The sequence below is a fragment of the Scophthalmus maximus genome, chromosome 6 (genome assembly GCF_022379125.1).
Source record: "Scophthalmus maximus strain ysfricsl-2021 chromosome 6, ASM2237912v1, whole genome shotgun sequence".
Lineage (NCBI taxonomy): Eukaryota > Metazoa > Chordata > Actinopteri > Pleuronectiformes > Scophthalmidae > Scophthalmus > Scophthalmus maximus.
Window position 1 is genome coordinate 17,125,130 of NC_061520.1, and position 27,806 is coordinate 17,152,935.

Below are 27,806 nucleotides of genomic sequence, written 5' to 3' on the forward strand. Positions count from 1 at the left end.
CAGTGGCAGAGTTACAGTGACAGCGAAGGAACAAAAGCAACCAGAGGAAACACAACACAACACAAGGGGGTCTTGTGTGTAAAATCCTCTCAAAATCAAACAATAATGAAGGCAACACTATGAACAGTAACAAATCTATATCTATCTATCTATCTATCAATATCTTTATGTATATATAGATATATACATATACATATAGATATAGATAGATGGGCTGCACGGTGGCGCAGTGGTTAGCACTTTTGCCTCACAGCAAGAAGGTTCTGGGTTTGAGTCCCTGGTCAAACCAACCAGGGCCTTTCTGTGTGGAGTTTGCATGTTGTCCCCGTGTATGCGTGGGTTCTCTCCGGGTTCTCCGGCTTCCTCCCACAGTCCAGAGACATGCAGAATGGGGTTAGGTTCATTGGAGACTCTAAATTGACCGTAGGTGTGAATGTTAGAGTGAATGGTTGTTTGTGTCTGTATGTGGCCCTGCGGTAGACGATGATTCGCAAAGCTGATATTGTTATTAATTAGACTGACGCACATGTACAGTTGAGTCAAGCATTTCCAGTAAGCTTTCATAAATAAGGGAAGTTCCCTTTTGAATCCATGTCAATCTCTGTTTGAACGTTTGCCCTCGGGCCAGACGTTTCAGGACAATGAAAACAAGCACAAACTGAAAGAAGAAGTTCTTATCCAAAAGCCATAACTGCACTCAACACTACTGGAATATTGCAATATGAGGATGTATCGAGTATGTCTTGTATGTGTGGTATCTTTTGTTTTTTTGTGTTTTTACTTTCTTTTTAGAATCTTCTGTCTCTTTATTTTTATAGTGACTGGCTCTTTTATATTTATTTAACTGTTTTGCACTTTTTTTCTGAAGTTGCACTGATAGGACTGCATCCAATCATGTGCAATGACAACAAAGACTCTATTCTATTCTACACTAAATACAACTGTTAGTTCCACATGGAAAACATGATATCATATGCTTTTCTAGTCGTTTCTAAGATTAATTTAAGTCGCAATTGACATTTTTGCCTTTAATGGAACTACTGGGAAAATGCAAAATGTAGAGAAATATAACCAATAGACCAGTGTTGATGTTTAGAATGTTCAGTCAAGTTTATTGCAAGTAAAAACACATACAGTACAAAAGCAAGCACACATCATAACTGCAAATATTCCATACTTCATTAGAAAGCCATACAGCTGTTACACAGATCAATATCTTCACAGCAGTAAGATACACGTTTATACAAAACAGTTAATCAAGAAAAGAAGACGGAGTGAATGTGTTTATATAAAACTGTACAAAAGACAATACATTTTACTGTAGATATAAAGGAGGACTTTATGTGCTGTTTTTTTTATTTCACCTCAATGATCGAGCCACGTTTTTTAAACTACAGTATAGTTTAGCATTTTATTATGAATGACATAAGCACAGACACAAAGACTGTAGCAACTCTATGATCTTCTGAATGAACTATGAAGCTGATTTACAACACACAATGCAAAGCCATGTCAGGTACAGTATGTATTTCAAAAAGTGTCACTGCTCATGTTCAGGATACAGAACGTTTATAGACGTTCTGTATGTGGTGAGATTAAAAAGATGTATTTACATAGTGGTAATGGATTACTGTAACACATTATATTCTTCTATGCTACGACATTAGCGGCCTCGTCTTGGCTTTTGTTGGTTTACTTTCAGATCTGCGGAAAAAAAATTAAATAATTATTGTCATCAAGTTATTGTCATCAAACACATAAATAACCAAGTGTTAAATGAGGTAGTTGGATTATCTACTAGGGTGGAAGGAAATTGCACCTGAGCATACTCACCTTGTACCATCTGTCACAGGTCAAACCTCAGTGGATTTCCCAACACTAGTGTTCTGAACCTGAGAGATTCATAAAAAAAACATTATATTTACATTATACAACAGAGGATTGATAAATTACATGATAAAATATACCTTGCATGCAGGAAAAAATTAAAAGATGAGAAGGGGATGAATGAATCTGAGTAATTCACATTCAGGTTTAATTAGGAGATTAGGAGATTAGTACCGTCTCCTTGCCACAGGGGAGATCCTTGGCCTGGTGCTGTGGTTTGGGCTTTGGTGCAACTGGTGGTTGGGTTTTGTCTGGGGATCCCGCCAGAGCATTTGGTTTGTGGAAATCTGCAGGAGCTTCAGTTCCACGGCCAACCACAGCCTCCTTAACGGTGACTACAGAGGCGCAGACAGAGGAGGCGTCCTCCACCTCTCCTCCGGCGGCAGAGTGGTAGCCGTGACTGCAGCTGCTGAAGCCGCTTACGCTCTCTCCTGACGACTCAGAGCTGTCCACTGGAACGTAGACAAGGCTTGATTAAACATGTGACGAATGGATATAAATCCAGTCAATCAACCAATCATGAAGCACTCAATCAACTAATGAATTAATTGACCTACAACCAACCAACAAATATATCTACTGTATTTCCTTACGTAGTAAATGCTGACTTCCACTCTCATGGTCCAGGTCGTCCTCCTCCAGGGGTACGTATCCTGCAAGCAGCCCCACAACCGCCCTCCGCTTTGGTCCACACCGGTAACCCATATGGGACACAGTACTCCCTCCAGAGGAAGAGGAGGAAGATGAACTGCTTCCTGAGCCGACAGATGTCGGCCGCCCCCCTGAGAGCCCGTCCTGTGACCCACATGATCCCGCAGAAGACAGCACCTTGCTCTCTGCAGAGACTTCAAGAGAATAAGTGTGATAAGATGTAAAAGCTGTCACATTAAAAGAGTGACAAATCTATCATAATACCTACTGACTTAAATAAGAGTGAGTTACTGATAGTATTCACGCACCTCTCCCCATCAGTACATAGTTGACAGCTCTGTCACTGATCGCTGCCTCACTCGGCTGGATGTCCATGAAAGGCTTGTTTCCAATCCCCATAAACACTCTCTCCTGCATACGGACGTCTAAAAAATGTGAAATGATATCAGTTGTTTGAAATTACTTTAATCGTACAGATTAAATACACACTGATGCTACTGCCACTGCTTGTGCTTGTTGTTACCTCTGTTGTGTACTGCCTGCTCCCAGAGGATCCGCTCCAGGTCCTTGGTCCAAGCCTCCTTCACCTCCCGGCTCACTGCCTGCAGCACGTAAGTGTCCTGGGTTTTCCTCTTCCTGAACCAGATCTCAAAACACAGGCCACTGTCACCGCTGTTTTGGGTCATGCCTATGTCTGATGTCTAAAAACAAACCACGACAAAAAACGATCAGTTAAAACGGTTGTTTCAAAAACAGCAAGTTTTTACCTGGTGGTCGTGGTTGGCTCCCGGTGGTTTGTGCAGGAGGTTGTGTTTCTCAGCTTATCCATAGTCTTAATGGTTTTTATGCTCTGATAAGAGTTAGTCATATATATACCCATTAAAAGTAACATTAAATTATTTAGATTATTCAGTGACAACTGAATTTTTCTTCTATTAAAATATTATTTTCTTCGTATCAGGCTAAAGTATGGCATTAGGTCAAAAGGGATTTCGAAATTTCCCTAAGCTGCTGCAACACATTTCTCAAGAATCAAGAAGGAAAACTTGTAATAACTTGTTAGGAAGTAGTAACACCTTCACTAGAACTGTACTTCTGTGTGTGTGTGTGTGTGTGTGTGTGTGTGTGTGTGTGTGTGTGAGTGAGTGTGTGTGTGTGAGTGAGTGTGGGTGTGAGTGAGTGTGTGTACCTTGAAAGACTGCTTGTAGATATATGTGTCATTCCCTACGTCAGTCTTCCGAGTCTTGCTAAAGAGGATGAGCTCTTGAAAGAGGAAGATGTGTCGGAAACATTTCTTTTTCCTCAATGTTACGAGGAACTCATCTTGGCGAATCAACTGCCCCTGCTCCTTCAGATTAACCTACAGTGCACAAAAGGGGAAGAGGCTGAATGTGCATATTTTGCTCATGTCAGTACAGGGTCGTCCCCCCCCCCCCACACACACACACACACTCACACACCATACTTCCCCTTAAATTCCATGGAGAAGATGATAAATCAACATTTTTTTCTCTTCTCTTCTATTCAGCATCTCTCATCCCACACACACACTCACACATCATACCTCCCCTTAAATTCCATGGAGAAGATGATAAATCAACATTTTTTTCTCTTCTCATCTATTCAGCATCTCTCATCCCACTCAAATACATCAAGATTAAGCAATGGCACTGCCACAAAACCAAACATGATTTACGTTTATAAGTCAGTTCCTCTCACACTCACTTAACATCATCCTGTATGGATGCCATAGTCCTGCCTGTACTCATTTCCCTCATGCTTTCCTCATGGTATTTTTCCAATGATTTTGCTCATGGATGGATGACAGACTAATTCTTCATACTTATTCATTCTTGTCATATTACAATATACCCATCGCCTGACATTTGTGTTTACAAAATGACACAAAACCTACGTCACAGTTGTGGATGGCATCCATGGCCAGCAGGTTGTTGCCATGGCGCAGCTGGAAATGGATGATCTCCAGGGCAGCCTTGACCTCAGCCATCTCTCTGGTTTGTCCCGGACCACACTCTCTTAACATGTCCTGCAGCAGCAGGCTATATTTACTGATGCGCTGCACAGGCTTCAGAAGGTACGACCACAGGTCCATTTTATCCCCGAGCCTCAGCTGTTTTTGCTGGTGGAGGATGAGATGAAACAGGGCAGTCAATGAACCTGTATTGTAAAGCTACAGCATCAGGATAATACTACAGCTGAGTTGGAAAATTGCATGATGTTAAGTGAATGGGACTCATCATTATTTGGTCAATTTTTATGTATTGCCATCTTGTACAGGGAGGGTCATGGAATTGCAAATATGTCCGTGCATCCCCCCATTTTGGTGCACACTTAAATATCACATCGATTTCATACAAATATTCATGTTTGGTGGTCCCTCGACATCTCGTCTAGTGTCACCATGAGGTTGATATTTTCATTTTGCATGTCACCATTGTGACTGTGAACATGTTAGCATGGTCATGTTTACTGTTGTCACGAGAAGAGTCCATAGAAACGCCTCGCCTCTACGATCCACAACCTCACACCTCGAAGTATTCTGAAAGCTATGAGTTCGAGAGCTGTGACTGACGTCTTCAGAAATGGCGATGGCCATGGAAGTTCATATTTCGTTGGATGTTAAGGTGATATATTGTCATTTTAGTCGAATGGAGTTTGTCTTTGTAATTGTATGATACGTTTGAGGAAAATGTTTATATTTATAATGGCACCATCTTTTCCTTCTGGCATTGTGCCTTTGCATTTCCTACATTATGTCACGAGCTTGCTGACGTCTTATCTTCCGCTGCTTCTAGATGTCAACAGTAACTTTAATGTGAGCTTCCGTGTTGCAGTGGCGTTCTAGCAACTGAACTGCTTGAACTCCAAGCTTACTATGTACCCAACTTTAGATGTAGGAGGCACGAGCTCACGAGTTTTTCCTTTTTAGGCAGCATAAGTCTTCCAGAGCAGCATGCGATAAGTCATGGCTGACTTAATCTTGTTACAGTTTTTCACACAGACACAAGACACTTTTCTTGAAATAATGCTCCATTTCCCAAAACTCTAAACACAATTACATAACTGCACACTAATTTGCCCAAATGTCAAACTTCCATGTCAAAACCAAACTCTCCACTCAAAACCATGTACTCTTACTTCAAAACCAAACTTTGCCTTCAGACATCACACAAAAGCATCAAATTCACACACACTACAAACTCCATTAGACACTGGTGAGATCAATTCAAAACACTTCCATCAAAACCTGTCACTGCACTGACTGACGCCTATGGTTTTACCCCTGAACAACAACTCTTTACTCTAAATGATGAACAAAAATATAAAGACACAACCAATGTATACATTTAGAACTTTTTTATTCTTTACAGTAATGAACTGTAGAATATAGTATAATCATTTCGTGGCCAACAACAAAAAAATATGCTAATACTGTAATGGATAATAACCTAACATAAGAGAAAAAACAATTTGTACATGAAGTTGAAAATTTTGTCTGTCTCCTCTGTAAGCAAATTGTGTTGTTGGCTATTACCATATTCACAAAATCTCTCCTCTTGTTTAAAAAAAAATCCTGACGTAGTAATGGCAGAGAAATGAGAGACTGAAGAGCAAAAGGAGCCGGACAGTGGTTCTTACCTTGAAGAAAACCTGCCCGTGGTTGATGAGAAGACTGTCAGACTGCGGTTTGTTCTTGCTGTAAAGGGCATACAAAGCAAAGCTCTCTCTCTAAAACAAAAGGAATAAATAAAGACCGGCATCATTCATCATTATCATCACCAGCAGAAGTGTAAAATGCAGGCACAATGTACTAATGGTGGATTGTGTATTCTCAATAAATGTGTAATTAAATCAATGCTTTAGTTTTCGAAAGAAAAGATTCCTGATAGCTGGAGGCCTGGCCTCTGTTTACGGTCAGGACACATCTGGAGGAACTTGGCCCATCAGTTACACGGAATTATGGTGGCTATGGCTCAAAACGAAAACCATGGAACACTACACAGACCTATATCTGCCAAAACCTGATGTCATGGAACTAACGCTCACACCAGTGTTGTATTTAAAATTAAGATTCTAATTAAGATTTGAAATTAGTGTCAAAATAAGAACATAATCAGTTTCAAATCACACTCTATTCAACGATGTCACAATAAGACATAGCAGCACCCACGTGTCGTAGGAAGCAGCGTCCCACTCTGAAGGGTTCATTCACGCAGCTCTCCAGCTCACTCATGAAATGATGTTGGTGGAAGTCGTGGAGTTTTTCTAAGTTACCGAAGATGCTCCCCCTCTGGCCCCTAAGGTCCTGAGGGACGTCGGCCCTCTCCAGCTCGGGGAAGTAGTGTTCTCGGACATACCCCAGAGCCTTCACATACTCCCTCTCTGTGGACAGCAGCTCCTCCATTATCTTCTGCAGTTTCCTGTTCCACATAAAGGAAATGAAAAATGTAAAATCACCTATTTTATGAAAGCTCACGACTTAAGCCAGTTGAGCTTGGGTTTTTTCACATTTATATGTGGGTTATGGTGGATAATTGTTCCATCCATAATTCTAATAACCTGGAAAGCATCTCACTGAACTTTAGATTACAGCTGAGGGAGGGTGGCATTACTTACAAAACACTGCTGCCATTGTTTTCTGTTGGGGTGAGTAATGTCTCTGGGGTCCTTAATTCTTTGGGGCTGTGGGTGGAGACTGTGCATCCTCCTCTGTCCACTTCATTACTGTCTCTTAGTGACTTGCAGCTCAAGTTTCCTGACTGTAAACTCCCGTCATGGGAAATGGGCAGATTTTGGAAAGGTTGCAGATTTTTTTCGAGTGGCTGCAACCTGCTCTGACAGTGTTTGTGCCTCACATCCAAAGGGGAAAAGCCGGAGATGCTCGTCAAATGAGCGCTAACATATGATCCCTCGCTCAAGGATCGACCCAAGCCTTTATGCAAAGGAAAATCATCGCACACTTCGGTACACTCTGTGATCCTCAGGTCTGCTTCACTGTGGTGCTCGCGCGGCCTCCGTCTGGTCTCCGGATGATGGTCAATGTTTTGCGGAACATTTAGGGGAGACATTTTCTCATTGTCAACTGTTGCATCAGGTGATCTCTGAGCTCGGGGTTCCCCTCTCTCATCTCCTTTCATGTCCGGTTTTAAATGATGGCTGAGACACGCAGAATTTGTGGATTCTCTTGCATTTTCTGAGATTTTGACATCCTCTTTAGGAGAGGTTGGCTGCTTTGTCAAGGGGCGTTCATCCTCCCCCTCCTTCTCCGTTCCCCCATTTTCCATTTGAGAGTTTGCAGCTGTGGTCTGCTGGATTTGGTGCTTATCTACTCCTGTCTTCTTCTGCGTCTCCTCAAGACGCTGCCTGACTTCTTGGCACTGGACCCAGGTTGCATTCCACACCTCTATCACCCCAGAGGCCCCAGACCCCACACCACAGGCCTTTACTTTCAGAGCCTGGAAGTGCACGGTGGAGAATTCCCCACCTAATCTCTTTTCATACATCTGGAGTGTGTTTAGGGTCTGAGCTGAGTAACACCCCGGCTCTACCTGCTCCAAAAAATGACTGCATTCCTTGGCCAGAGCAGATGCCTAAAGAGAGAGGAAGAGGAAGAAAAAGGGAAAACAAAATTTACATTCACTTGGGATTTTTTTTTTTAAAGAGATAAAAAGAGCAATAAAACAACACTAACCTGATAACAGAAGCGGTACACGTGCACCAGTGTGTCCAGTTCTTTGTACCTCTTTTCTGCCCGCAACATAATACCATCCATATTGGATTTGAAAGTACCGATCAGAGTACGAAAAACATCTGTTGCAGGACTGGAGTCGCTGGTGCCAACAAGTCCCTCTGCCTCCGTCACCAGTGTCAAGGCAAACTGATGTTTTTCCTGAGATAAACAATGATGTCCAGTCAATTGGTACTTCCTCACTCAATCTACTGTTCACTGCTACAAACTCAGCTATTCAAATATTTCAGATAAGGTTGGAATGTGAACAGAACCAAATAGGGGAAACTTTTTGTATTTTGATACATTGGAGACATACCTTAGACTGGGTGAGAAACTGCTCAAAGTGCTGCAAAGCCTTTTCAGTGCACACCAGGGTATCATCTGTGGTGTAAGAGTCCGCCAGTCTCTGTTCACCTTCTGTATTGAACCAGGTCCCAGCCTGCATGAGGTAATGTAGAATTATGCAATTCTGATTAATAGTTTGGAAAAATGTCAGGGTAGCAGAACATTACTTATTTATTAGTCACATTAATGAAATATGGACAAAAGAAAACCACCTTTCATACCTCTGTCCAAAACACAACATCAGTACATTTTCGATGCTGCAACACACACTGTAGATTTTATTGAACAGACTGGCAGTACCGTGCTGATTTTGGCCTCCGTCTCTCTGAGCCTGAAGAGAAACTCCAGTTGCTGCAGTGACTCATTCGATCTCATCACCAACGTGTGGAGCTTCTCCTCCACCTGGTTGTACAGACTTGTTACTGACTCCAGACCATCTCTGCAGGGAAGGAGAGACACATTTTACCGACAATCCTAAAGTGCATTGTGATATATCATTTGTAATTTCAAGTATATGGGGGCAATAATCTCTCCTTTAATTAGAATAACATTAGAAATTCTCTATGACCGTCTATAAGACAGCCCTTCGATTGCCTGCATCCTTGACAAACTGTACTACCATATTATTGTGTGTATATCGTAATATAAACTGTGAATTTTTCAAATATCAAATATTTCAATAAGTTATCCACGAACAACTTATGCATATGGATGCAGCATCAGTTGGCTGTTGATTATTAGTTGGCACATTGATTTAAAATTTAAAGTTTTTTCCATTTGCTTCTGTGAATATGTTTGAATCACATCTTTAATTATGATGCAAAACAAAGCTGTGAAACCAAAACATCTGTTTTATACAGTTGTGGAATAAAATGTTCAGATACCTTAATAAGTAACAATACCACAGGGAAAAATACAAGGAAAAATCCTGTATTCATATATTACCTAAGCAAAAGTATTTGCCAGAAAAAGCTATAGCTGTCAAATAAATATATACTCAAGTACAGAACTTAAATTAAGGTTAACAGATAGATTAGTGTACCTCATGTTGGAGAAATGGGGTTTGGGCAATGCTCTTAAAATGTACTATGGCTCTCACTGTCTTGATCAGTATGGGGGACATGAGTGGACTTAAATATTATCTGGTACCTGTAGTCTTCAGACTGTGGAAATCTGAACTCCTCTCTCCTCATCCTGGCCAGCGCGGCCCCCCCTTCTCTTTGCAGAGTGACCAGTCGAGTGTCCTCCAGCACTTCCTTCATTGAAGCCTTCTGTTCCTGAATGCATTGCTGCACATCCTGGAGCACATGCAAAGCCAACATTTATGCACCCGTCTAAAATAAATAAATCATATCCATAGTATGAATGTGGCCATTTTACCTGGGCAGTGTCTGCCTTTTTGCTGCCATCCACTTTCCTGATGGCCTTCTGCAACAAACGGTCAGCCTCTCGCAAGTCGGTCATAAAGGAGACCAATTTCTGCAATGAATTGAGTTCAAAAGTACAGATTGGTGGAGATTAATAAACATATGCTGCATTGTAATGAAAACGTGGAGGAGAGCAGTGACATATCCACAGTCAGCTGCCTTCAGACATCACCATGGGCAGGACCATCCTGAAGCTCTATACAAACACAGCGGACTGCCCTCAGTGTGCTGCCATAGCTATTGCAGAAAAATACCCCAGAGATACTGAACAGTGCCGCAATAGTTTTTTGAATCTGACCTCTACTATAACATCCCGTATTATTGACAAACTTGTTGTTCATCTTTGCCTGTCTGCCCTGTAGGCGACTCGGCTACAGCACACAGCTGCTCCTCAGGACTGTTTCCATCCTCTATATTATATTAGTAGTTTGGCTTCCCAGCCTTAGACCCCTTCCAGAGGCTTTAACAAGGGTGGTGAGCCTCAAAATCACCAAAGATGACCAAGGCATTGAATGTTTGCCCAGTGCGCATGTCACTGTAAGTGACACCCATTGAAATCTTCAATAACTTTTTAGACATAGGAATGTTAAACCACTGTCATTATACAGAATGAGAGCCATTTAGTATTTCACACCTGAGAGTTAAAAAAAGAAGAAGAAAGGTTTGCATTTTAAGTAGCACACTTATTCATGAATGTATTGACATCAAACCATCTCTCTTGTGTCTGGGACATCCTCTCACAACTTTCACAGTTGTTTGTTTGTGGAAAAGGCCTGAGCAAATCCCTTTAGCGTCCTTATCAGTGAGCATTTTGCTTTAATATGCATATTTCAATAGCTCACATCAGTTAAATGAATGTAATGCAATGTGATGTATTCAATAATTAAGCATGTAATTGCAGGATGTTATGAAAATGGAAATAGGCCTTGATAGGAAAAAGGTTCCCCACCCATGATCTAATAGTTACCCATGATACAGTTTGAGTGGTGTTCTGCTTAACCAAAGAATAATCTCTCCAACTCAGTTTTAATTTATTGCCCTAAAGAAGTGAAATACAGAGTACATAAGAAAAGAGTACGTATGTTGTGTGTATCATGTCACAGCCCCGCAGATTTATCATGCAACCAAGTGCTTAGCGCTGACCAGCAGTTTAATACCCTGCAAAAAACATGAATAAAACCTTTGACCATAAAAAATGTTCTAAGGTCCAGAGTGTAGATTTTAGTGACATCTAGTGGTGAAGTTGCATATAACAACCATTTAAACAGCCCCTGCCATTGGCTTGGGTCATTTGTTTAGACAATTCTTCTGTGCACTGGTCACACTCAAATGTCATTAGCTAAAATAAATACTCCAGTCTGTTTCCAGAATAGCTATGATCTTACTGATAAGCTCTTGTGTTATGGTCAGCTAGTCCCTCTCAGCAGAACAGAGGTAATTGGGATGTACAATGCAAGTCTGTGCCATGTGAGGATACAGTATTCTGGGTTTTAAAAACGCATTGCAAAGGACAGCCTACAGAATTGGGAGGCATTACACATTGCTTGTTGCTCATCTCTCTTATCCTCGATGCATTGAGGATCAATAAACTAATTATACTTAAGACATGTGGGTCTCCTGAATCATCTTCCTCCTGCTCACAACATTTTCCATCACAGTCTGAGCCGATCACTGTTGCATGACCAGTTTTCACAGCCTCCCCTCTCTTAACTGTCGCTGATTTACACTGTAATACATATTCAAATCATTTAGATAAGACTCTGCCCTCGTACAATATCCCCCATGCACACAAAAGCTAACGCTACATGTGGCTTTAAACAACAACAGAGATGATGAATGCTTGGTGTTGCTGTATAACAAGTCACCCACAGTGGATGAGCTGTGGTTATACAACAAACGAAAAACACTCCACAGTTTATCAAAGTGACCGCGGGATGTGATGGAACAGCTGCTGCAGTTCTGTAGACACATTCAGGGAACATTCAGTACCTGATGGAACTGCATCCAGTCTGAATGGCTGTAAGTAAAGGTACCACCCAGGTCAGAGGTCAGCTGGGAAGCTTCAACTGTCTTGTTTAGGGCTTTCATGGACGTCACCATGTCCATCTAATGGATAAAGACAAAGGCTTGGTAAGGAAGGGAAGAAAAATAGCACTCATCTCTGGTGTCAGATCTGACTAATATAAAAAGACGGAGTTGGGACAAGAAAGTTGTTTTTGTTCCTGACCTGCAGCCCAGGTTGTTTTTCAGGACGTGGACAAGTGTCTTTATCCATCAGTATCACGATACTGTGCACAGTGTGAAGAGCTTGTTCCTGCAGTAGGTAGCCAGTAAAAAAAAAAAGACTGTCATACATATTGATTTAAGTCAAGTAGTATTTGCTGATAATGTGTGTTTGTTTGAGGTATTTGGTGGATTACTGTGTACTGTACGTGCAGGTGTGTTGTTGTAACCTGTGCCATGAGCAGAGCTTTGTAGAGGTGGAGCGGAGGAGGCTTCTTCCTGGCATTGACCACCAAAGTCATTCCCAGCTCTCGAACATCTTTCCTATGAACAACATTCATTCATGTCAGAGCACACAAGGACATGTTCGTTTCAAATGCTCTTATGTTTTGCTGATCTAATCTTTTTATTTCTCCTTGACAGCCACACAACCGCAATTTCCTCACTAATCCCGTTGCACTTCTTTGACACCTTCACACACTTTTAATGCCGTCTTCTCGGGTTACCGCTGTGTGAACCTATATCAGACTTGGCTGCTATAATTCCAGCAGGGCGCTGCATGCCAGACAGTTGGCAGCCAGCCTGGCTAGAGACAGTCAGAGCAGGGCTCTTTACTGAGGACAAAGGGAGGCCATGCTATCTGATAGGACGGCTTTCTGAAGTTAAAAGGCTCCATCAAACCCAGTGTAAACAGAAAAACACTGCCTAAGTGTCTGTTGGTAGACTTTACAGGGTGAGGAGTGACAGTCTGGGGGAGAGGGTCAGCACAGGTCAATGTTACAGCCAGATGATCTAAAGGCACTACTCGATGAGGCAGGATTATCTAAGAAGATGTGATTCTGCATATTTTTTGTCCTATTAGTGGTAAAACAGTAACTATTCATGGGATCAGACATCAGGAACCTCTCAGTTTGGATGTAGTCTGCATTGGCCAAAGAAAGCACATTTTAAATAATGCTCTGCTGCCATCTCGTGGTCAGACCTACAATAACAAAGTTCTGCTGGGTTAGGAAGGAAACCACCTCTCCATAATAGGCATTGGTCCAGCTTTCCTCCAAGTATGGTTCAGAATAAAAAAAAGGCCTCTTACTTACAGGTGTTCAATCTTTTCTAACACAGAGATACATAAATCTTTGTTTCCAGTACCTTGGTATGGAGTGTAGATAGAGCAGCAACTTGCACACAGTCTGAGTTGATACGAGTGGGGACGTCCACCCTTTTCTGTCACCATGAACCTCCACAACTGCTCTGCCCGTCCTGTCCCTGCTGCCTGAGAACAACCAGGCCAGAGACAAGTTAGAAATATGTATTTCTTTTCAGAAAAAGAAAATATAATTCCACTAGAACAATGGATGACGGATTAAAAGTGTTGTTAAATGTTGTTAACTACATTTGCTCGAAAAATACTTTTAGGATTACGAATTGTAGGAATCACTGAATATCCATATGATTAGATGTTTGGTCTTGAAAACCTTTTGACACAAGAGGTGTCATAAGTTCTAGTGATCATTCACACCTCGATGTTACATGAGAGTTACTGAGTTCTTAAAGTCCCATAATAGTCACAAGAGACTAAGTCAAAGTCATTAAAAGTATATGTAAAGGGCCATCACAGTCTAATATATTCATAACATAAGAGTGAGATTTGAAGATTATTTGAGCGAGGTTACTTTCCCATAACCAACCACACTTAAACATCGGGGTTGCTGACGTCAGACACATAAGTGTGAGGTACCTGGCAAACAAATAATGGCCGATTCAAGCAGACCACTGATGCTTCTGAAACTGGATTCCTCTGATTGTGGAGACGGAGGAGTGTCAGAACTGGCAGAAGGAAGCCGGACTAGCGGAGAAGACGGCTTTTCTGTCTTTGAGTTGTGGAGTCTGGAGTCTGCTCCATCTGTGGGCGTATAGGTTTCACTCTTACCTGAATGGGAGTCTGTCAAAAGAGACAAATATACATGTTTTCTGGCCAGAAGCAAAGATTCAAACAATGTAAGAAAAACGTAGCCAGTGTATTTATATGTGTATTGTTAGTCGAAACTTGATTTATTTTATTCCATCAGACTTTTTCTTGAGGGCATTCTTCAAAGACAGCACTAAAAGTTTGCGTAAAGCACCAACTTTCTATTCAGTCCAGTGGCATATGCCCTTTTGTACTAACAGTAGTCATTCTTTTCTTCAGCCATAACTGTTCATATCCCTCTTTCAATAGGGACCTAATCTACACAGCTGCACCGCCGTGCGCAGACAGAACTCAAACACTGGACGTGGTAACTCTGTAACAAAACACTGCAGCGGCCTGGCTACTAAGCCTGGCTGTGATTACAGACATCCTAACTGGCCTCTCCTTCGAGCCAACAAAGCCTCGTCTGTGCTCTCGCTCTTCGCCACTTTAATAGTTCATGACAAGCATGTCTCCAGTCAAGATCTCTACATGCTCCTCTGAGGGCAGGAGGGTGCGTGCCAGCGGGTGCAGGGGACACAGAAACCTCCTTCTTGCATGTAATGCCGTCTCTCTATATTTGAGGAATGCTCCGCTCTTTCTTTTTACACAGTGGTATCAGGGCCTGACTCTCATTGGGGAGCAGCATGCTATTTCCGTTCACTCCCTCAGTAATGGGAATGACGCGAATGCAGCCAAACTGCCAAGGAACCCAGACAACAGTGGGAGGATCCCTGGAGGAAGATCATACTCAATCCTGACCTTTGAACCCTCTTTCTGAAGAGTCCTTCTGAACTGTGACCCTCAGTGTTGTACATTCCCTCAAGGTCACAGTTGAGTTTCACTCAGTCTGTTTGGTGTGCATGTTCAGAGGCCCTTCGATCATGTAGCAACATAATACACAGCTTTGTGTGAAATAATAGCAATGTGCAAACTGTGTGTGTGTGCAACTGTTTTAAAGGAAATCTGTGGAGGAAAAAAGAAGTTTAAAGAGTCTGTCTTCATTTGCCGACCCCGCTCACCTTTTTTCGGACACATGACAGCCAGTCTTTCCTGCTTCGGGATGACCTGATCCAACAGTTCACCTTTCTTACACTGGATTATACTGGAGATTGTTTCAGGGCAAACATCACTTTGGCTCCTGTTGTTGAGTTTGTAGAGAAGCGGACTCCCTTTAGGTGTCTCTGACACCGTAGACAGAGACCTCAGCTTGACTTTGTGTTTCCCGGATGGTTTTAGGACTTCCACCTTCTGCTGCGGTTTCATGTCGCCCTCACGGGCCTCCAAGAACACATCTGATCCTGGTTGCACATTAGCGTTATGTCCTAATTGTTGGGAAATAAGTTTTGTCTGAACTCTTTGACTCTGGCTTAAACCAGGGGTTGATTTTAGAATTGTAGGTGATTCCTTCATAAGGTTTTCGGAGGCAGAACTTGTAGGAAGGTCTTTCCGGTGAGACACAAAGTTTCCGGGTGTTGGTTCACAGCAAGGTTTGTACTGGCAGAGGTCGTGACGTATCACAGCCTCTTTAGAGTGGTTAGAAATGCTTCCAAGTTCATCTATTGGCGCTGTTGGAGCTTCATATGTACCCTTGGATCTTAACTCTCCCTCTGCACAAAGGCCGACCTCCTCCAGAGCAGATAGTAGGTCTCTACTCCCTCTCTCAAACGTGACAGGGTTTCTCAGTGCAGCAAGGTAAGAGTCTCTGTACCGACACTTCAAGTCTTGATCAGTGAGCTCCTGTCCCAGCTTTCTCTGGCTGCACGGCATACAAGGCTCCTCTGCATACTGAAGGGTGCGTCCACAGGGAACACTGGGCCCAAGTGGTATAGGTGGAGGTGGTCTGACAGGTTTGAACAAAGCTGAATTGGGAGGATTTGGATGGCTGTCTCTCTGCTTATGCACAGAGACCTTCCCTTTGGCAATATCCACCAGGTCTACATAGTCACCTTCAATCTCCCCATAGTTACGACTGTCCCAGGTATTAGGAGAAACCCAACCCACGGGTTTGATTAAAGGTTTGGAGCATGATTTGGGCATTTGTCTTTCATGCTTCATTTTGACAAGTTTGGAAGAACAGTCCACGGTTCTCACAGACGCTGACAGCCTGTCTTTTGCTGGAATAATAATGGCTCCCACTGGGAGGGTGGAGGAGTTAAAATGGGAGGGAACTGAGATCGACTTTGGCTCAGGAGGAGCTTCCCAGTGAGTGGGCATGATCTTAGGCTTGTCCAAAAACTCTGGGATGGCTATTTTGGCCCAGGGCAACTTGATTACTCCTTGATCTGTGCAAAGCAAGCAACGTGAGAGAGGAGTTCCATGTCGCCCTTCATTGATGTCCTGCAACCAGCCATCAGTGAAGATGCAGGGGTAGGACGTTTCAGGCACAGGGGTCTCCTCCACTTCTCGACAGCCCTCTTCCAGAAGACTTTTGAGGACAATGCGTGCCGCTTGGTCCCCGAAAGGTTCCACCTGTAGATAGAAGTCTCCAGGACGCAAAAGCAAAGGGTTTACAGGTGCTAACTGGATGACAGTTTTGTCATGGAGACATAGAGGCCAGCCCTCACAGCGGAAAACCACATCAGAGTATCCAGCCTAGAGAGAAAAAAAAGGGGGAATCATTCTGTTTTAGTTTATGCTTCATCTGCTGCCATCTCCCATTCCCTTTAAAAGCCAGATGCCCGTGAACCATTGCATATTGCCATTTTAATGGCGGATTTTGCTTAATTTGCATAATTGAAAGTATGCTGAATTAACTATTGACATGCTATGTACTGACAATTATAAACTGTGATGAAATGTGATGATTCTCAATTCTGTAATGATGATGGTCTATGATTTCTAAGGGAATTTTATGGATGTTTATTGCCAACATACCTTGGAGATAGTGATGTTTCAGAAGTGTAAGTCACACTGAATCTAAAAAATATCTGTATCGTGTGTGTTAAAATATGACTCAGTAATATGTCTGATAGGGAGTATGATTTTTGATGAAAATTGCAGCAGGTAGCATCTTTGCCAAACACGTCTTTCCCACGAATCCTGGGGATGTGTGCCTTAAAGATTTACAAGCCTCTGTACAGTCTAATCCAAATATCTGCAATAGGTCGTATTGACATTTCTCAAATGTAAAATAATGAATCTGACAGATGTCACTATTTAAATCCTAACCACCTCCTGTATTTAATTAGCTATTTTAAAAAGGGTCTCCTAGAGCATATGTTTTTCCACTGAACTGAATAACTAAGTGCACTAAAGTTCTTGTCATACATGAAGTGCTTTTGAGAAAACAGATGTTTATATTGGTATATCTTATATAATTTGTAAACACACTGTAGGAGGGAGGAGGATGTGTGATACTTACACATGCTGCTTGTTGGACACTCTCCAACAGGTGTTTGGAGGGGATAAGGAAATCTAGGAGGCACTGCAATGCATCACCGTGGTAACGCTCCTCGATAGTGCGAAACAGCTGACTGAGGACGATGGGTGCCGTGGCCTCGAAAGGCGGGAAGAGGGCCGAGAGGGCACTCTGGATGGACGAGTCCAGAGATTCTGGGTTCTAGAGGACAAGAGGAGATGGAGGTCACTGATGTTGAGGTTTGTGTGCCAACTGTATTTCAAGGATGCCAGCAACAACAAGACATTAAAAAAAGCCAAGTCAATGGAAACTACATATGTAGATGGGTTGACGGGTTGTCTGTCTGTCTTTCTGTCTGTCTGTCAGTCCATCTGACTGATTCTGGAGAATGTAATATCTTAGGAATGCCTCTAGGGGATGACTTCATACTTGGCAATAAAGTTAATTTGGACTCAATGATGAACTGAGTGGAATTTGGTGTTCAAAGGTCAAGGCCACTTTGACAACGCAGGACATCTTTATTGGACGTAATCCTTGCGCTATGATTATGACAAGATTTCACACAAATGTCTAATAGGATTAAATGAAATTAAATAATTACACTTTACATCCAAAATGTCAAAGGTCAAAGTCACTTTGATGTTATAATCTGCAAAAATACTTTTCTGTCCATTACTCAACGGCATAACTGGGGAACATAAAGAGAGATTGTGACCATATTTCCTGTACGCTAGCAGAGGCACACAACCGCCAGGCAGTAATTATGGTTTCATTACAAACTGCACCTGACTATTATTACTGGAAAATTCATGTCAAATACATTTGGTCAGAGTTGGAAGAGTAAAGAAAATGTCAATGAAATAGCCCTTTAAACCAGTTCTCCAAATCTAATTGTGGTAAAAGCATCACATCACCCACACAAAATGGGTAGTGCAGTTATGGCCTGCTTTTTTATGATTACTGTATGACAGCTTTAATTCCCATACTTGTGTTAATTCAAGTTTTAGACAAGCAATGAGCTCGTCCTTGGGTTTCTGCTAAAGTCAGTCATGGCTGTGCAAGTAGGGGTTGCATGTGTGTGAGAATTTGTAGTAAGGTTAATGTGATCAGTGAATTTCAAACATAAATGTCTGTTTTGATTTGACTTGATTTATTTGAAGAAAGTCCACATAGCCAAGAATGTGTCGAGAAAAAATTCTCTGCAAATGCAAAATCACAGGACTGATAATTTTGTTGGCCTTTTATGCTTAGCTGTACTTTTAAAGTCCCTCAAAGAGTTTTTGGTTTAAGAAAAAGGAACAAAAGGAATCTGTGATATGTTTGATTTTTGATCAGTCAATTTGTACAAAGCAATATCATCTCAAACAAACAGCAAAGAGCAGCAAAAGATCAGATTCATCATGATTTTCTAAGTTTATCATCTCTGAGATAAATTTAAAAAAACTGTTTCAAGAAGGTTATATCTGAGCTTCATCAAAAGCCTTTTAACTGTATCTGGAGATGATTAAGTCTGTCCTGCCTGAGTATTCGCAAAGTGTTTCATGTCTGGCCAGGATTCACTTAATATGAGGAGGTATATTCGTAGCAGACCAGGGTCAGTGTCTGAACTTAAGTGTGAGTGACACAAATGCATGGCGGCAGGCAAAGAAGCATATGGTTTCAGCACAAATGGCCATAAAGATGCAACGGTGTAAGATGACACCCTTTTCTACTAAGAGGCACACTTGCCGCAAGTGTTTATTGCAAGTACAAGTCCGCTTTTGGTAACCATTAGTGTCTGCATTAAATAAACGACTGACACCAGGCATGGGTCCAGTTATAGTCCAGCTAAACACATGGAAACTATACAGATGAAAAGAGGGCATCATTTTGATGACCAACAAAGGTCAAATAAAACAACCAAGCATTTCAACACAATGTTGAGCAGTGCAAATGCAAGTGCACACAATTAAAATGTAGCATTCAAGGTGTATTTTATTATATACAATCTATTAAAAAAACCTTGCAAACAATAGCACTTGTAATGTTTATCATGTTCACTATTTTCGCAAGTTAGTAAGCTACAATTTTCTAATTATCAATACACAGACATTTCCGCCATATTTCAGGGATTTGGTCATAAACCAGAGGATTTCAGCTTGATGATGACGCTAGATGACAAGAGAATCTTATTTTTTTTTAGTTTATTTGTTTTTTTTAAATGCTGCCTCAAACTTTCATGATTAACATCACCAATGTACCACACAAATTATTTCAAAAAATAAAAAGATAAAAAAGTATCCTTGGTGCATTGTTGCTTTATCTCTCTTGGGCCTCAAATGCATTTAATTTATAGTACAGCACCGTGTTTAATTTGACAATCTTGTCTGGTGTTAGATGTGGATTTTCTCTATCATGACTTATTTGTCTAATTTAGCACTTGTTGCGTACATTTAAATGTACAATTGTTTTTTGTTATTCATGCAAAGTGTAGTCAAGTAAATGTCTCTTTGTAATGAGAATAAAACACGTAATAGTCATCTAGAGTCAACAGGTGAAAATAAGGAATTGACACTTATTTAGCATCTGGACAGGTTTTAGTAGCCAATCACAGCAGGCATGCTATTCATACAACCAGTTCACAGTACCCTGCTGTGTTGATCCCCCAGTTCTACAAAGGCCTCTGTTTTTAGCCCCTTCCTCATTTAGCTTGATGGCCTGACCAAGACCAGAGACAGGCCTAGTGTAAACACAAGAGCTGCCGCTTCAAAGACCTCACACTGGTTAGCACTGGGACCGCACGAATGCTTATATGAGCAACATTGGGAACAAAGGTCGTAAAATTCAAGCTGTTGGTCACGATTCGCTGAATATTTCACTAAATCATTGCTAGATTGAAAAAACAGTTCAAATGTAATCAACAGCTGTTAATGTGGGATGTTTGGTGTAAATCAATATCAGTATTTGACCACTTGCACTATTCTGAGTCTCTGTATCTCTTGCAGACATTGCATGTCCTCAGTAGAATGGAATGCTTCTTATTTCTGATCTGCACATCTGTCACAATAGATTAGGACATGCAACAACAGAATACCTTTGAGGCTGGCTCTTGAATTTTAATGCATCGCAGCTGTTTGAGACCGACTGCAGCCATTCAACTGTGGGTTCTACTGTATTTCTCCTAGCTAAATGTAAACCTGAGGTCATATCTAATAAAACTCAGCACTGTGACGTTTCCCAGCATGAAGGCTTTATTCAAACCAGTGCAACTTGGCATGTGTGCTGTGACTCAGATTTGTGGATTTCATTGCTGATTCCCCACATTTATTAGAGCATGTCAACTCTTCTGTAGACTAATTACTCCTTCACTGCAAATCCCTACACACTCAAATTTTGGTGACTAACTATCAGAACATTGGTCCAAAATCGTTTGAGATTTATGCGTTTTTTTGTTAACACTGAGGCTGAAATGACAATTGCTTTGGATTCCCAAAAACAAAGGAGTTTAAAAGCATGAGACATTTCCGCCTGACTGGAGGTCCTCTCTGTGGGTGGTTTGGTAAGTGATATTCATACGAGTGAAACCCACTTGAGATTTTACTGAGCACCACTCAGCTGGGCCCAGCTCAGACAGGCTGGCCAGCCGAATGAAGTGAGGGCCGGGAGGGTGGCCTGCCGGGATTGCAAGTTCCTCTGTATCTCATTACATCTTACAATCTGCCAGACAACGTGCCAAACAGGTCTGAACTGTGAGAGGCTCTGCATGAATTCTTCTGAGACAAAGCAATAATGCTTCCTGAATGGGAACGTTTTCGCTTGACATTTGACAACATCGTCTTTAATCATAGCTATAATCAGAATGACAGTCTTAATTATCATCATTGAAAACTGATAGTGGTGCTTTTAACCCGAGGCCATATACATATACTGGTTAAAACCTGTTAGCTAAGTCCTTGCACAATTCAGTGAGCAGGCAGATCAAGATCTGTAAAAATACATATGTTAACTGTGTGTGGCAGTGAATACAACCTTTGTAGGCCTGACTGGCAAAACATTCAGCATCTGCATTTTGTGCACTTAAAAACATATGGAAAACTGAGTTACTTCATCATCTCTGGTCCTCATGATTTTGATTTATCTTGTTATTCTGCATCTAACGCATCATGATTGACTCCCATAACCTGTGCTCTGAAGATATTTGATTGTTTCATCCAAGCATACATTTTTCTATTTTATTTTTTTATTTATAGTTGTAATAGATTGCTAGTTTGGGCACTCGGATATAAAAAGTTGTACACCATTAGAAAAAAGTGATGCCAAATGATGCCCTCTGTAAATGCCATGAATACACCTAGACCAGGGATGTATTTCTTGGTCTTTCCATGTTGTTTCCATTTGAATGGTATCGAGATTGAATAGGATTTTCTACTGTGTCCGGCACTAGTGTTTAGTCTTCCTTCTGATTTGTCTGCAGTGCAGTGCGTCAGCTTCCTACCAGAACAATCAACTCCCGTTCAACAGCAATCTGTTCAGTTCCCTTTCGAAACCCAGACACAATAACATGCCTACATCACTATATCAACATTTGTTTTGTTTTTTTAATTTAAATCAGTATATGAAATCTAGCCCTGGTGTCTTTATGATTACAGACACATAGTGTTTCCACTTCTTCTCCAAGGTTTTACGCCCACAATCAGCCAGTGTGGAGCGCGCAATTAAGCTTAAATCCCGAACCTTTATCTTGGACCTCGGAGACTGAGGGGCTTGGTTGATATCCAGCTGACAACCTCATTCCACCACCGCCTCCTCAACACATTCAAGACAAGGGGATTCCCTCTTTGCCGACTATTGTCCAGTGTGTCCACGCTGTGGTTTAACCCTAGAAGGAGCCTCTCATTGTTTGACCTGAAATGGCATGCTGGTGTGGACAACAGGCATTTGTTCTAAAGGTTCACTCTTTTCTTTGTCTTGTCTTGAATTTAGCGAGGGCTGGCAGGTTTTGCCGTGTTGGGTACAAGGCAGGTAATTACAGGTTTGTCTGCACTGCCTTGGGCTTTGGCTAAAGAAAGACAGATTTGAGCCACAGTATAAACAAACTGTCAAGGTGAATCCGTGACGTCAACCTCAAAGAATCAAAAGATTAGCAAAGATTAGCTGGACAGAATGTGATGGTAAAAGGATTACCTTCAACTAAATGGACACAACTCCTGATGTGACACGCTGAAGGGATTTGCTGATGTCGTTGTCTTGACTGGTCATCACATTTTCTCGAAATCCTCATAAGAAACCGACTGTCACTTCCCCACAGGGCTAAAACCAAAACTACATACAGAAGTGACTGCTGAGTTAAACCCCGGACACTGCCTCAGTGTGGCGTGTGTGGACATGCAGATGTGTCCAAGAGCCTCAGACAACACCAACTCAACCATAACTGAAGACAGTCACAGTGTGGACACAGAGGGCTGATGGGATATGACAACTAACCACAGGAAATATTATCATGGGAGGATGGAAGGGAGAGGTCTCAAGTAAGTGGTGTCCATATGTGAATTTCATCTTTCATTCTCGTATTTGTGGTTTTAGAAAGCCACAATAAAGTTATTTGCAGTGTTTGCTTCGCTATTACTGCCAAGTGTGGGGAGATGTTGAGATGTTGCAATCACAATCGTAGTCATGGTCTTAGTCACACGCTAATCACAAACGTGTAACCAGTGTCTCGCAGTTACTCCTCCGTCTTCTCCCCTCCATTTCCTGTAAACGTTCGCTATCTCCTGTTTGGCGGTGAGACAGTGCTGTCTTTGTGAGATCCACTCTTGTTAAACTCAGCAGAGGGGCACTCCATTCAGCTTAACCATTCAAAATCCTCTTATCCGATAAAAAGGCCCCTTCAAGGCAAAACTCCCACATCGTTGCTTAAAGTCACTTCTGCCAGGAGCAAACACACACGGTGTGTGCTCGCTAACAGGCCGTTAATGTGGCAGGGCTCCTGTACTATTAATTCATTTGTTCATTTTGTAGTTCAGAGGTATTCAATCTATGTTTGAAAAGTGAAGAGGGCACATCATTCGTGCATGTGTCAGGTTTCTAGTTTAGTTTTTTGAGAAGCAGTTTACAAATGACTCATCACATTGACATTTAACCATTTGACAGATGCTTTTATCCTAATTGTCCTACAACTGGGGGACAGCTCTTAATCCATTCTAAATCTGTGAATAATCAACAATATAAGTCTTGCTTGTAATAATCAACCGTTAAACGTGAAAGTCTCAAAAAAAACATTGCTGTACACAGTCATCTTGGGATTATTTGCCATTGTAAAACAATGAAACCAAGTGTTTGTGAATCTAACATAAATCTCTGCTGCCATCTCCTTTGAAATCACAGACACTGACACATCGCTGTCTTTTTCTTGGCAACCACAGGTTATGAAATGCAACAATTAAAAGCAGCTCTTCAAAAGTAACGCCTGTATCGCTCTGTGTTCAGAGGATGGTGTTTGGACGCTGCAAAACTAGACAAAATCGTCCTATCTCTTGTTATGCCAGGTCAGCATATTCCTAAAATGAACCACAGGGTCAGACAAGTGGTGTTACCTTAAAGGAATTGCTAAATGCCTGACGGCGTGATTGGCAAGGAAGTATGGCACTACTTGAACAAGGCTCAACTCAGGTGTACCGTAAAAACCCTTCAATGAAAGATGAAATGTCCTTATTAAATGTCCGAATGCACATTGAAGAAATGCATGTGACATTCCAATGGTTCACACTGACTTTTTTTAGCACGACAAGACAAAGTCTCCAGGATCTGAGTTCAGTCTCAAAACTTACATCTGACAAACTATCAGAAATACAATTCTAAATGCTTTGTTTGTGGAAAGTGCAACTCCCCATAATAGCTCCCATAGACCAACTTGGCCAAGAATTAGAAGGTAAAAAATGAAGGCCAGGCAGTGCAGTCAACACCAACATCCGTTCAGCTCTTCTGCTTTTTCTTTTTTTTTTTGCCAGAACCCTTTTACAGAAATCCAAACAAGTGCACAATGCGAAACAGGGCCAGAGCAGTCGACATCTGGAAAACTGTAAAGCAGGACATTTTGGAACGTTTAATCCCTCTGCACCTTCTGCCACAATATTGCCCTGTCACGCAGGGCGCCACCTGATGCTCTCCTCCACGGATGTGACGGAAGTCGTTCGGCTGGTTTGAAACCTAACCGAGCAGAGACTTATTTTTATGACAACAGAACGGTGTGTCAAAGCCACTGAGGCAGCTAAAATACGACCGTTCTCCTCACAAAAACGGCACCAGAGGAGGGCCACAACAGCAGTAACTTTCAAACAAAGTGAGAAGGAAATGATCATGTCGCAATAGCCGAGTCTCCAGAGACAGTGCACTCTGAAAACCAACACACGACAACCGTGTGCCTATGGCTGCACAGACAATTCCCCGGAACACTTGGCAGTGCTTCTGTGTTGAAAATACACCGCACAGCCTCTGCTGACTTTGACCCACTTTTGTGATACATAGATAATAAACACAGAGAAAATACAGCTCAGGGTGCCATGGCAACTCCCAGAACCTCGACTTGCTGACTTAAGAACATTAGAAATAATTTGGCTCGGACAGCTCCACGAAGCACATGTCTGCAATTATTCATATTTGCTCTATAAATCACATCGGTTTGATGTTTAGATTTCCCGCGGCTGACTCTGTGGGGCTTTGGCGAAATCACAGCAAGTGAAGAAGTGGGCAGGGATTATTATTCGTCTGCCAAACTGGAGCAACAGATGATATTGTGAGGGTTGTGATGACTTGTTACAGACGGGCGAGGGAGCCACTGATGACTGTCAAAGAGAGAGACACAGTGCTGACCTTCAGTGTGAACTACCAGTCAGTCTGGATGCTGTCACACAGCAGGTCCACAGTGTTTCCAACAGTTGATAGATCAAAGTATATATATGGTCCATTTAATTAAAAGGGAAAAAAATGAGATGCTTCCTGATAATGTGAAGCAGGTTATCAGGGAGTGGTTGTTGTCAGTTAGCAGCAGACGTAATGCTAACGTCGGCAATCATTTTTATTTTATTTTTTAGGATGGATCCAATGGCGATGTGTACGTAATGGTGAACCCACAGAGAGTTATCATCCGATTCTGCAGTTTGCTGCTACGGAACATTTTAGCATCTTTCAGCTGTTGTTTTGGTTTCAAGGCCCAAACATTTCTGATTTAAGTTGGTCTCACTGCTCTCATTGGCAAACAGTTCTTGCTGCAGCCACTTATGAAAGATAATGTTACAATGTGTCTGCTTCGTGTGTAAAAAGGAATTAAATTAAATGTTAATGTCTGAATGCTGGTCTAAAAAGATCTATCTCATTTGACATTTTAACCATTTGGCACGAATCAGTGAAAGACCTGCTAAGCTCGTACTGTCCGTGTTCTGGAAAAGACAAGGACACAAAACTCAAGAGCAACTCTGACACAGGCTTCCATGATTTGCATTAACTTTGACTGAACTTTGAATACTGCAACGGACACTTCTCCTGCAATTACTCTCTGTCCTCTCATGTTTACTGTGCGCTGAATGAAAAAGGTCTTAAGAAGAAAGTGCTTGACCTTGCCGGTGAATGAATGACTCTTGGTTGCCCCTGTCACACAGTAACTTAATGTAAATACAGTGCACACCAGCGTGGCAGTGCTCTGGCTTATGTGTTGTTGCTGAGTGTTTACCCAAGATAGAGACCTCTGGTCATGCACAGCACAGTAATCTAATAATTCAGACTCTGCGGGCTCATGGCTGTATAGCGTCGGTGGGTGGTAACGGAGGAATACATAAGTCAAGTAATAACAACAACAAACAGCTGAGGCTGTAAAAGTTGATCAAACAAGTGCTGCAGTGGATATGAAGGGAGGACAAAGTGCAGCGAGGGCCACGATGAGCAGCCACGTCTGGACTTCTTTAAACATCCTCCCCCCCTGCTCTCTGCAAAGCGATCATTTATCCGGCACACTTGGACAGATATCATGACTTGGTCTGCCTCTCAACACAAAGACGGTACAAGGCATAAACAGAGCGCTGCTGTGGGGATTCAATTCAACAGTTTTGCTTGATGCATCATGATGGATCTTTATCTGCGTTTATTTGACAATTTTCCCAGAAGCAACAACTGGGAAACAAAAGTTCAAAAAAGCCACATCCTCCCACAAACCCATGGCCAGGGTCTGACATGTTCCCATCTCGTGGCTGCCTCACTGTCACTAATTCGCTGCTGTTGTTACTCGGATTAGACTCATCCTCTTCAGTCTTTATAGGGCCCTGCGGTGGAACATCTAGAGGAGCCACAACAGTGAACTGAAGAATTCCATCATGCGCACATGCAAAGTACTCCAATAATTTATACACCGGAACACTCCGCTCACTCGAGTATGTGTGCCGTCTGCATCAATTAAGGCCGAATCAAAAGAGTTCGAGAAGCAAAACAAAAGACAATGTGCATCTCTTTTGTCAGCGTGCACGCACTTAAAAACGCTGGCGATGCTGCGGGCTGTTGATGTGAAACAATCCCACCCACTGTGCACAGGATAACAAAAAAAGGTTTGGGGGAGTGCAGTGACATTAGCTCTGTCTGTCACAAAGAGAAGGTTTCATGCAAAGAGAACAAAGACTATGCGTCAGTACTGTACACAGTATCATGCAACTGAGGGAAAAAATGACTGAAAGGCGTTGGAAATTCTATCTTGTTTGCTTTGTGTCCAAACCAGTACAACTTCTTCACAGCACTCGCTTTTAAAACTTCAGTGACACAAGACCGGCAAAGCCACTGAGAGAAACAAGGTCTCTCATCCAAACCACAAACTCACGCTCTCAGTTTAGTGGGTCAGTGGAGCACTTTCACACTTAAACCAGAAAGTCACAGCAAGACAAGAAAAACGTCACGTTACTTTACCATCTTAGCAGGAGTTTCTCTTCTAGCAGGCAGAAAGTGATTTTCATCTTTGTCCCAGATACTCCTCTGCGGATGGCCTCCCTGGGCTCTGTGCCATGTTTAGTGCATCAGCAACAGGAGGCGGCTGAAGTACATCCACATGACAGTGAGGCATCGTGATTGATAAGAAGTCAAAGTCATTTCCGGTCCTCGCAGACTTTCCTCAAGTCTGAATGTGAGGCGCAGAATGCAGCAAAATTGTTGAGCTGCCTGTTGATCCGCCTCTTTCACTTCTCTGGCTACTCTGGAGTGTTT

General features: G+C 42.1%; 1 protein-coding gene across 3 annotated transcripts; it reads right to left on the reverse strand.

Annotated features, from left to right (window-relative positions):
• Positions 1-1,085: 1,085 nt before the first annotated feature.
• On the reverse strand, positions 1,086-27,806 carry LOC118309171 (uncharacterized protein KIAA1755). Of its 3 annotated transcripts, XM_035630990.2 has the most exons (25): positions 27,513-27,806; positions 17,595-17,792; positions 15,253-16,825; positions 14,213-14,224; positions 14,021-14,080; positions 13,432-13,555; positions 12,516-12,609; positions 12,290-12,376; positions 12,052-12,168; positions 10,016-10,114; positions 9,785-9,933; positions 8,936-9,074; positions 8,607-8,729; positions 8,252-8,449; positions 7,177-8,150; positions 6,731-6,980; positions 6,199-6,288; positions 4,454-4,678; positions 3,728-3,898; positions 3,062-3,239; positions 2,847-2,963; positions 2,481-2,732; positions 2,062-2,339; positions 1,834-1,892; positions 1,086-1,704 (listed from the first exon to the last, which is right to left on the reverse strand). In XM_035630990.2, the coding sequence occupies exons 1-24, from the start codon at positions 27,513-27,515 to the stop codon at positions 1,854-1,856; spliced, it is 5,550 nt and encodes a 1,849-aa protein (XP_035486883.1). In that variant the 5' UTR covers positions 27,516-27,806; the 3' UTR covers positions 1,086-1,704; positions 1,834-1,853. The 3 variants fall into 3 exon arrangements, with proteins under 3 accessions (XP_035486883.1, XP_035486882.1, XP_035486881.1); XM_035630989.2 differs by having other exon boundaries at positions 2,481-2,723; positions 14,021-14,224; XM_035630988.2 differs by having other exon boundaries at positions 14,021-14,224.

Coding starts and splice junctions, on each gene's coding strand:
- LOC118309171 (XM_035630988.2), bottom strand. Junction 12,610..13,431: donor TATCTACACTCCATACCAAG/GTACTGGAAACA, acceptor TGTTGTTCATAG/GAAAGATGTTCGAGAGCTGG. Junction 12,377..12,515: donor AAGCTCTGCTCATGGCACAG/GTTACAACAACA, acceptor TACCTACTGCAG/GAACAAGCTCTTCACACTGT.